Source organism: Tympanuchus pallidicinctus, unplaced genomic scaffold (genome assembly GCF_026119805.1).
Source record: "Tympanuchus pallidicinctus isolate F22 unplaced genomic scaffold, pur_lepc_1.0 scaffold12, whole genome shotgun sequence".
NCBI lineage: Eukaryota > Metazoa > Chordata > Aves > Galliformes > Phasianidae > Tympanuchus > Tympanuchus pallidicinctus.
In genome coordinates this window covers 2298702-2310102 of record NW_026294637.1, presented here as the reverse complement: position 1 = coordinate 2310102, position 11401 = coordinate 2298702, and the positions used below count along the sequence as shown (strand labels likewise).

General features: G+C 43.3%; 1 protein-coding gene across 2 annotated transcripts; it reads right to left on the bottom strand.

The window, feature by feature from the left end:
- Positions 1–112: 112 nt before the first annotated feature.
- On the bottom strand, positions 113–10934 carry INTS14 (integrator complex subunit 14). Of its 2 annotated transcripts, none has more exons than XM_052672477.1 (12): positions 10810–10934; positions 10157–10423; positions 8668–8775; positions 6669–6824; positions 5429–5547; positions 5183–5325; positions 4683–4775; positions 2916–3060; positions 2556–2689; positions 2340–2458; positions 1923–1988; positions 113–926 (listed from the first exon to the last, which is right to left on the bottom strand). In XM_052672477.1, the coding sequence occupies exons 2-12, from the start codon at positions 10376–10378 to the stop codon at positions 675–677; spliced, it is 1557 nt and encodes a 518-aa protein (XP_052528437.1). In that variant the 5' UTR covers positions 10379–10423; positions 10810–10934; the 3' UTR covers positions 113–674. The 2 variants fall into 2 exon arrangements, with proteins under 2 accessions (XP_052528437.1, XP_052528438.1); XM_052672478.1 differs by lacking the exon at positions 10810–10934 and adding an exon at positions 10557–10746.
- Between the last annotated feature and the right edge of the window lie 467 nt (positions 10935–11401).

The following is an 11401-nucleotide window of genomic DNA, read 5'->3' as shown; positions in this document are numbered from 1 at the left end:
AACTCTCATGATAAGCAGATGGAGTCTGACCTTCACCAAGTCGATGTTTTAGGCTTGTGCATGCCTAAGGTTGCACACTGCAAAGTTGCTACGAGAATGGAACAAAATAAACTTCCTGAAGAATTCCTTTTTATTAAAATTACACAAATAAAAAATTTGTCTCAAAAGATTAAGTTATTTTCAAAAGCATAAGCACTGCACTGCCAGTGATGTACATTATTGCCATACAGATTAGTAATCAGTGATAACACCTTGAAATTAGCTGCATGTCTGATCTTGTGCAGTGATTCTCACACACTTTCTCTGGACTACTCAAATCCATCTGTAAAACAACAGTAGCTGCCTTTTAGGATGCTTTTACTACTGATTTCATTTATATATCAACCACATTTGGGAAAGGCTAAAAGCCACAGAGAGTCTGAGGCCTGTGATGCTATGTTCTCTGTCTCCTCACATGCAACCTCCAACACACCAATCGCTATGGGACACTTTCTAGAGTTTGTAGGCCTGACTGAAGCTACCACAGACAAGCTACATGTATTTGGAGAGCACTTATGCAAGTGAAGTTCCCTGTTATAATAGGAAGTTCCAGTAATTAAAGAAGCCGTAGAAAGTAAACAAGAAAATTTGAGTGACACGAGTCTCAGTGTAGAGAAGTTCCCAAATTGGAGACTTTACATTCTTTCAGTGCCAGTAGTGGGAAAGTCTGTCTGCAGAGGAGCAATGTTGTGATCATAGGCAGTGTACTCTGATGCCCCAGTACTTGCCACTTTCAGCTGCTGAGCGGCGTGCGTGAGCTGAAACGCCGCGTCGGGGTGAGCCGTGTCAGGAAGCAGGGTGCACTCCCGCTCCAGCATGTCTGCCACACCTTTCAAGAGGTCCAAAAAGCCAAAGGCCAGAGCTGCCTTTCTCAGACGGTTAAGTTCCTGCAAAGAACAACAACTCCTTTTATACAAAGTCTCATGGTGGCTTTAAAAAGATATATTACATTTCTTACTGTTAAATGCAAGCTTACTCAGTTAAAGGAAAATGACCGGTGTGAAGTGGAGCTGCTGCAAGACGCCTAGCTGCTCATGACAAGAAAACGCTTCAGAACTGAGGATTACAGCAGCACAGGCAAAGAGCTAGTTTTCCCTTCATCCCTTCTTAGAAATCCCTCACTTCTCCTTTCTGTGCATTCAGCTATTGTGTGTGCTTGTTTTGTGTCCCTGCTGGGAGTGACTTCCAAGTTGGACCTGACCAATTGCAGCCTCTAACCACAGTGCCCAGAAAAACATAAGATCTATTTTTCTTCATTGTAAACTATGATAGGTGCTTGTGTGCATTTAAGAAGTGTATTTGTTCTTCAGGTCTCTGGAGACTACAATAATCAACTGCTTCAGTACTTTGCTTACAAGAGGAACAACAGTTACCTCTGGCTACAGCCCAGATTATGGGTTTTTATGACATGGCCAGAAGTGCCTGGAATTTTGTTTCTTTGCTTCCCTTGTAGAAAAAACATAGGATATACTTTCAGGTTCAGATAGACACTCATGTTCTTGTTCCTCTTTGATCCCTCAGTTTGTTTCTGCCCAGACAAAAGAGTAAGATCTGCACGTAAGTTCACTATCAAAGTAACAGGGTGACTCTGGACAAAAGCATAAAAACTGCACTGAAGTTCACCATCAAAGTAGCAGGGATCATGAGGGTCACCTGTAAACGTGACACGTCTGTCAGCCTGGCAAAAAATGTAACGGCAGGAAATCAGACTTCCCTGTCTCTCTTTAACTAGTCCATAAAAAGGACCCAAGGTGTCTCTTCACAGAACAATGTGTGCTTCTGCAGAGCTCTTCAAGCCCTGCACAGAACGATGGTCAGGACAGGTCAGATGCACCACTATCACTACGGATCAAAAATTCAGGCTGGCCTGTAACAAGACTCACTTTATAGAAAGTCTGGGTTTTTTCAGGGAGTTTCCGTGCATTTCTCAAGATCTTCTGTACATCAGTCTGCAGAAAGGAAAGAAAAGATCTCGTCAACTGTTGGGTAAACTGCAGAAAAATGTCCACACTACTTACTGATAAATAATCCTGACCACAGACGAGACTTCAGCTCACAAAGACTGAAACAAGCAGTAATTATACTAAATCCAATAAAGAAAGCCAGATGCAGCTTTCATTAAACAAACTATGCTTTCTGATTGCAATTTAATCATCGCATTTTACTGAGGCAGTTGTTATAAAAATGAAAGGAAAGCAATAAAGCAATTACATCAAGTGGATGAGACACACACAGACTCCATTTTGCAGCTGAGAAAGCTAGTGCTGATTAGAGTAAAGCATCAGGTCCAAAATCTGTACCTGGAGGCCACTTGGTTTAATCCACACAGTAACGTTCTGTGCATAGCTGCGCTTGTTCTTGGGCTGCAAGGGGAAAGGACTCTTATTGTCATCATCTCCATAAGGATTTTCCTTTGCATCTAGGGAATAAAAAGACTTCATGAATAAGATCTGGCAAGGTCACTCATGCAAGAAAATGCCAAATTCCAAAGTTACTCCAATGAATGTGACCAGTACCTGAAATAGGTCCAAGCTGTGCCATCTTCCCTAGCCATGGAAGGGGCTCAGGACCAGGTTCAAAGAGTGACATCATGAGGTTTGATTTCTTCTTGCTATCAGCTTGTGAATAGAGCATCCCATACCATTCTGGCCTATTGAAAAGAGCAAATCCCAAAGTCTGAACACTTTCCAACTGTCTTAACACAGAATTTGCCTTTCTTCCACCGTGTGGAGAGTCACTATTTGTAATTAATACTGGCAGAAACATGTCTACAGTTAAAAATCCATGGCTTTGTCTAGTGATGCAAGTTCTGTAGAGGGTGAAGCATAAATGAGCAAAGTAAGAGAGATCTTTCAGGCAGACATCCAGCTCCATACCCCAACTGGACGACAGCCACCATGCCTTCCACTTTCAGGCTCCCATGTAACAAAACACAGAAGTTGGGAATTTTCCCAGCAATTTGATTAGCTGAATTCTCATCTTCGGTGTCATCTGTGATCCCGGGTCCCACCTCATCACCTTCTGGTGAAGAAAAGCAAACAGAGGGACAACATTAATTCAAACACAGTACTTCTATTCCCACAACACTACCATTCCGTATCCTCTGCCATGAAGAACCTTTAACCCAAGCTTCATTCTGCAAATATACTTTTTAAGTGGCTTCCCTTCTTAGGAAAGGCTGCTGTTCCCATGCTCAAGCTATTCTGAGAACTGATGGTGCTGTAATATCAGATTTTTTGAACACAACCACCAGTGCTTATCACAGCAGCAAAGACTGAAGACACTCCTAGCGCCTCCTAACCTTCCAGCCACCTGGCTGCAGCTGCCCTCTGATCTCCTCACAGAGCTCTTTGTACAGTCACTCCACAGCCTGTGCCAGTCAAAATAAGCTGCATTAATCAAGATTCATGTTTTTATTTGCTTGTTTATTTAAGTTACCCAACCCATTTCATGAGAGGGCAGGTAATCCCAGACAAGGGAGCAAAAAAGAGCAACCGAAACTGGCAGTGATGGCAAACCCTTCTGCTTCAGCTGAATGAGACTGGATGAAAACAGCTCTGTTCAACAACATAACTTTCAATAAACACTCTTCTAGAACAAATGGCTGTTACGTGTTGGGACAAACTGACAATATAATGTTCTATGATTATTCTACTACATTCTGATCACAAAACCTCACACATTTAACAAATAACTCTTCAAATAAACCTCTGAAGAAACTAGAAGTGCAAAGGCACCAAGAGTGGCAGTTAATAACACGGCTGCTTCTGAACCAAAGCATCCTGAACCTCAAGCCCACCTCTCCCTATGCAATTTGTGGTCATCACGAGAAACTTTCTGTGTTTCAGCAATTGGAAAACAGCTATGATGTAACTGTTAATATATTTTAAAATGAAAGGCCTAGCAGGATAAGAGTGCTAATGCAGAGACGGAAGCACATCTGGGGCTTTCACTGTTCTTTATCAAAAGAAATCTCAGTTTCTTTTAGTTCCATCCCAAGACCTTGACAAAAGGAGTTGGGAAGGCCTTCCAAGCAGACAAGTCACTGCAAGCCACAAATCCATGGCTTTGTCTAGTGATGCAAGTTCTGTAGAGGGTGAAGCATAAATGAGCAAAGTAAGGGAGATCTTTCAGGCAGACATCCAGCTCCATACCCCAGGCTTCAGTCGTTCTTGAAGCCTGCACAAGTTGTTTGTAGAGATTCATATACACTTAGACTCAACGAGCAGCAATTAGTGCTGAAGAACAACTCAGCAATCTAGACGTTACTCAGATCAGATTTTTCACAGCAAGAAATCATTCCAAGAACGATTTAGAAGCCAGTATTAATTATTCATCTCGCACCACATACTTCATGACCCATAAGTATCTGTAGCTGTAAGTTTAATATTCTCTACTCATAACAATGGTACAATGACACTGTTCTCTCTACTAATTCACTGCTTTGTGTACAGATGGTTTTTCCAAAGAACACGCTGTTCAGAAAAGGACAGATCTTCTGTCCAAGGTTTTGATCTTAATGCAAACATGTAAAGTGTCCTTAGAGACATTTGGCATAAAGCATAACATTTCCTTCTCAACAAAACCACCACAGCCATTAGAGGGGAAGCTTAAATCAGTTATCAATACAAGAATTTGCTTACCTCTGTTAAGTGCAATAGGCAGCACCAAGTGTCTGGATAAGACAGGAGGGCTAGAAATGTCAGCTATATCTACAAACCCAACAATTTCTAGATCTGTGGAGAGACAACAGGTTTAAGTCAGCTGAGTTAAGTCAGAATTAAGAATTAAGCCTGAGTTAAGTCAGAGCCTATTCAACACCACTGCTTTTTACACCACTAACTGTCTGAAGCAGTGACCAAGGGAGCACAGCAGAACCCTGACCTTCACTGGGATAGTGAAGCACAAGTATCCACATATAATATCATGACATACATAATTTCCAACACAAACACACAGTTATCCATGAACCACACTGCCAGACAAACACAGAATTGTCTGGTGCCACACATACTAAGAAACTATATCATCAGTGATAGATCTTTGCAGAAAGAAAGCAGGTGAAACTACACAGGATAAGATACAATAGTGAAAAGGTTGAACTCAAATATATTTAACTAAAAAGCAAACAAAAACTTGTTACCTGTATTAATTGCTTTAGGAATGGGGTCTATTTCCTCATCTATAATGAAAGGTTCTGGCCTGGGAAATACTTGCACATCAGATGTTAAGTGGCCACACTTGAGAACAGCATGGAATGGTGTATAAGCCAGGTCTATCAGCTTTCTAGAACAAGGAAAAAAATGAGATCATCAGGTATCACCCATTCTTTTTATGTTACGTTTGTTTTCTTTACTGGAAATCTCACGAAGGCACACTGTCTACTAACCCAAACATGGACTGTACATTCTTCAGGCAAAGGGGGCCATCAATGGTAAAAATTTGCCCTTCCCCATTGTTTAGGTCTATGAGTCGTTCCAAGCAGTCTAAGGAATCCGTGCTCTGAAGCTGTACAAACAAACCAAAATGTTTTGGTTAAGCTTTATTTTCATTCATTTTACTCTGACTTTTCTTAACCAGCATGTTTTCAGAGAATATAAACACAGCAAAATGTTGTTACCTTACTCCTTTCTGCATAAACCAATATCCTCTGCCTCCTAGAAAATGCCCTCCTTATGTTGCATTTACATGCAGATACAGTATTTGGACCAGAAACACAAAATACATTGCTTTATCTCATTACATTCTGCTTCAAAAGCAAGGTTCAAGCAACCAACAATCACAGAAGCTCTCAGTCCTCAAGAGCACAGGAATGCCTTAAATACCACATCATTTTATTGGTAATTCTAAGTCTCCAGCTCCTTCAGGACAATACAGTTTATGAGAGGAAGGATATATCTTTCTCCTTGAGTTTCTAGAGAATGCTTGTGAAAGCACCTCAAGTTATCAGTAATAGATTTACTTCAAACACTGTACCAATAACCGATGTGTAAACAATACTTCAACCCATTGCTTAATAGAGAGGATCAATCTTGACAAGAGACCCTGAAGATGAAATATCTATTGAATCCCTAAGTAGAAAATCCTTCTATCCATGGCAGCGTAGCTGTCAAGATAAAAGCAAGCTATTAATAAAACATAAGTTAAGAAACTTTAATCTATATGAGCTTACTTTTAAACATTTGTATTTAACAGGATCCTAACTATAGCAGATTTTTAAAGCTAGTACAGAGATGTTCAAAAGATTCACTCAAAATGAACAGAAGTTGGCTTGAGCACTCTCTCTTGGAGACTCAGAGTTCTGCTCATTCCAATTTCCAAACAATTCTGCTGTTTTAAGTGTTGATCATCTCTGCAACATAAGTCATTTATTTAGGAATAGAAACTACATAATATTCTCCAGGAAGACGCTGATAGGATTAATAAAGACAGGCAACTTTATGAGTGCAATACTAGCCTTCAAAAAAGATACTACCATTCAGTTTTACCAAGTAGCTACGTTAAATACTAAACATCAACTAAGCTTTAAGCACAAGAATATCAAAGCGTGCTTTGTGCCAATCTAATTATTAGGTCAGATAATAGTAATTAACCAGCACAGTCAAGAAGGTACATGCTGAAGACATCACCTCTTCAAGGTTTGCCATGCACATGACATACAGCTTGGAAGGGAAAGGGAAAGGCAACGGAAATCGATTGCTTTCGCTCCGCTGGTTGTGAGTAGCTAGTGAGTGCCTCAGGGAGCCTCTGCCGATCCCCAGGCAGCCATCAGTGACAAGGACAACCTTGAAAGAGAGAGACCAGATTAGCACTTCCAGGCAGGGACGTGTTTCTATCTGTAGAGGGCAACTAAACACCGACACGTGGCAGCAGCCTGCCCAGCAACACACACTTCTATACTGCAAACCCCTTCTTACCCTGCGATTCCTCTGCTGAAGAATTGAGAGTAAACTTTCCAGGTACATAAATGAGAAATAATAGATGTAACCACTGCAATTAAATTGCACACATTATAAGCATACATTTCACTGTACTAAGGCTAAAGTTGTACTAAAATTCCAATTCTATAGTTAGAAACACACTGTGGTCTGCACAAGCATAGCCACTTGTAAGCGTAAGCTAAAAGCACAGTAACCAAACAGTCAAAAAGCAGTCTGCTGCTGGCAGACTCAGGAGCTTCAGGTTTACCTTTAGACAGAAGGTAAAGCCAACCATGACCAATTGTTTGCAGGAGCTGGAAGGCAGCCCAAGTCCCACCACAGGCCTCAGTAACCATTCAAAACATAGTATGTATTACTTTAATTCTTTGCTAACAAATATAGCTGCAGTATGCTCGTGTTCTGTAGCAGAAGGCAAAAATGCACCTTCTTCCTTTCCATGGCAAGTCTACAATTACTGCCTGCAGAAATCTGCCCTAGCAGGTCACCTCAAGTAACAAAACCATATACACTCAGCTGAGACCCAGTCATTTCCAGAGGAGAAAACAGCTCCTCTTTCAAAACAGCACAGCAACAGCAGGCATTCTTTTTTTGGCTGAGAGATAAGGAAAATCAAATCCAACTGAAACAAGCGTGTATCTGTTACAGCCAGATTTTTACTAACCATCTGATCTGCTGCTCAGCAGAAATGCTTTTTACTGTTACAGAATTCTGCACAGTACATTCCCCCCTGCCTTTCATCACCCAGTAACATGAAGTTCCAGTACAGTGAAACACGACACAAACAGGAGATGAAATTGCTGGGAACTAATCCAGGCTTGGCTGTTACATCATTCCAGTTCTTTGTGTTGAATGTCTGCTTCTCCAGGGTGCCTTTTATCCTGGTTATATTACAAAGTATCGCCTAGACAATAAACCTCCATCTCTTTCTCCTAAAGGACTATTGCTTGAGAGATGTTCTCAGCCTACTGAGCTGTAAAATTAAATTGAATTAAATCCTGACCCAAAGAGCAACAGGCTCTTACCATCTCAGAAAATTAGAGGCTAACACTAGATTCTGCCATGAGAGATGGCAAATTCAGAAAATTGAGGGCTAAAAGTAGAGGCAGCAAATTCAGAATGCTGGGCACTGCTAAGATTGGATGGACAGTGCAAGCAGATGCACACCAAAATGACTCATCAGGGAGAGAGAACAGGTCAAAACACAGTCAGCAGTACTCCATAATGCTGCCTGAGATCTGGAACTGTTACAAATCCTAGCAATCATCAGGTACAGAAAGACAAAGGTTGCTCTATGTGTGACTGTACTCCTTCCAAGCTGACCAGGGCTCCTGGGACAGAAGACTGCATCCATCAAAAGCCAAGCTTCCTAAAGAAGGCTCTGGGGCCACATCTTATAACACAGAGAACACCATGGACACACAGTGTCCCCAGACACTTCTCTCTCTCTCTCTGCTACAACACATTTCGACATAGAACTATCTGGATTTTTGCTGCTTAATGTTATAATAAATACTACCTTCTGTCAATATCCCAGATATATCCAGAATAACAATGCTTAGTCTTCCTATGGTATCAGTAGCTGAGTGCTGTGAGTATTCCAAATTTTCAAATTGCATTTTCTTTCTTCAACTTCCAGGGAACACAAAGAATACTTGAGATAATAAAAACAGTGAAAAATCAGTCATACCTGGCAAGGAATTGCTGCACCCCATTCCTGCTGGACAATATTGCAAACCCCAAGTAGTGCTGACTCTAAGCAGGTTTTGTCATAATCATCCATATTACTTAGGGCTTCCTGTAAAGACAAACAAGTGATTGGTCATTGCTGAGTAAAATATCTCTAATGGGAAACGTAAAAAGTTATTCCCAGCTCTCTGCTAAGTCAGTATTTTTGCCTTGGTTTGTAACACAGCTGCACTGCAAAACAATACAAAGTGCTGTGTTCTTACACACGACCTGCACAGTTAAAAAAAACAAACAGTGGACAGTATCTTGAGAAAACTACGATGGCTGACTTTGAAGGAACTAATAATTGTGAACACACGTCTTAGGGATAAAATAAAAAGCCTCAAAGAAACAGGACAGTTGGAAACTGAAGCGATGTCTAACAAAGTATTTATTTCCAGTTCTATTCCAACACTTAAGGAACAGTAACTGCTTGCATTCTGGAAAACCATTACAATGAAAAAACTCCAAACACAATGCAAACCACCACGTTATCTCACAAAACGAGCTTTATTTCTTTTCTGCACAAGGCCTCATTAATGAGACCATGAAGACACGACACTTCAGAGTGTACTGGCCTCACCAAACAGCCCTAAGGAATCTAGCTCTATAAATCCTTCCAGGAGTCAGAACAACTCTAACTTCTAAGAGATCCAGAAAGCAGGCCACAAAGCTTGTCTAACACTCTAGTGGAGAGAAACAGAAATCACAACTCCTATCACCGTTCTGTTTCTATAACCACAAATAGGCTTTTCTTCTTAAAATGAAAACTTCACATTGAACACAACAGCGTAAGAAGAGTGCAGCTGTAAAACGTGCTGCCTTGTGCCAGCAATCTACCATTACTTGTTGACAGTATACACAGTAACCAGGTATGTATCATTTTGAGCTGACTCAGAGACATCTGGTGCCTCACAGCATTCATACAAAATGTCCCTCTCAGGCTCCTTCCACAGTGCCCCTACTGCCTCTCACATCTTCCCAGCCTGAAATCACTTTATCCTCTTTCTCACTCATTTCACCTTACTGTTACTTACTCATTTCACATATTGTTAAAAGCATCTTCACTCTACCAAATCACCTGACTCAAAAACATTTCAGATGTTCCTGTCTGCTGCCTCCTATATCAAGAGTAAATCAACAAGTACAGAGGAAAGCACGAATGTCACAGAACCACTGCTGTATACACAAGCTTCCTAAGGCAGCCCTCTCCTCCAGGTTTTCTCCATCCCCGCTTTTAACTTAATTAACCACGCTTGAAACATCAAACCTGCAAAGGCATAACTTGTAAAATAACAAGCATTTTATCTTCATTTTAAGGATAGGTGAAAGCAAACAAGGATAAAACACTCCATTAAGACACCATGGACAGGACAGTAGGAAATCACATCATTCCACTGTAATTCTGAAACAACACCGACAACTGATTGCTCAGGTTCCACAAACCCTACCTGCAGCGTGTTGTAATCTCTGGTGAAGGGCACCATCAGCTCCCAAAGCGACGAGAACACCACCAGGGCTGTGAACTCCAGCTTGTAGTTGGTGGCCATGTGCTCGAACAGCATGGTCAGGCCGTGCACTGCCAGGTGCTTTCGCTGGTACTCCTCAGAGCCCTCCACCGACACGGGCCGAGTCATGGAGAGCGACACGTCCATCACCACCACCGTCGGCATGATGAGCCGTTCTGCTCAGCCACCACAGCACAAAACAGAGATTCACTGAGAGAAGGGAGAAAAAGACCACAGACGGTTACTGGAACGCAGCCGCAATGGCACACGTTGCCCTGGCCTTGTCAGGATGGCCCCATACCCGCCCTCTCCTCTGAAGAAAGGAAAGCTACAGCAGTTTTACCCCCAAAACGCGGGTTTCGCACAAACTAAACCAGCAGATGAACGGGAAGCACACGGTCCGGGTGGCTGCGAGGCCCTGCAAGCGGTGTGCTAAGCCTGGGGGGCAGCAGGGGCAGCCCGCGGCCGGGGACAACCCCAGCCCCCGGCAGGCTCTCTCCACACAGCCCACCCGCTCCCAACCCGGCTATCTGGCGGGGCTGAGAGGGCAGCGCGGCCGCCGTCCCCGCAGCACCGTGAGGCACGGCGGCGCTCACCGCAGCGCGCCGGGCCGCCATGAGTCCGCCGCGATAAGCGTCCCCCGGAACGGCGGAGCGCGGCGGGAAGGGGCCGGGCTGCACGGCCGCTCCTCACGGCTCCCAGCCGGCTCCTCGCACGCCTCAAGCGGTGGAGAGGAAGGCCAGGCGCAGCCCGCAGCCCCTTCGGGACCCGGCGGTGGTCAGTGGGTTCCAGTCCCGCATTTGTAGAACCCAGCAGCAAAGCAATCCCACAAACACCTCACCGTTAATTCCTACAAATCCCGCAGCCCCGTGTTTGAAACGTTACCAGCCCCACTCCTCTCGTGGCAGACAAAGCGAGGTGTTCGGTGTCCCAAGTAAGGCCTCAACACAGCTCGCTCTGAGGAAGAACTGCAGGGTCAGCACCCAAACACACAGCCCAGAAGAATCGTATGCTGCTGCCTGGAGGAGATCTGCAAGCACACGCAAAGCCCAACAGAGACAGGGAAGGTGAGGAAGGGAAAAGCGTGCTCTAAAGAGATGTTGGTGAGACAAGGAGGGCAAGGAGACATGGCCCCTCATACCGAGGGATTGCAGAGGTGGAAGCACCATGAGGAAGAGCTGTTCCCTC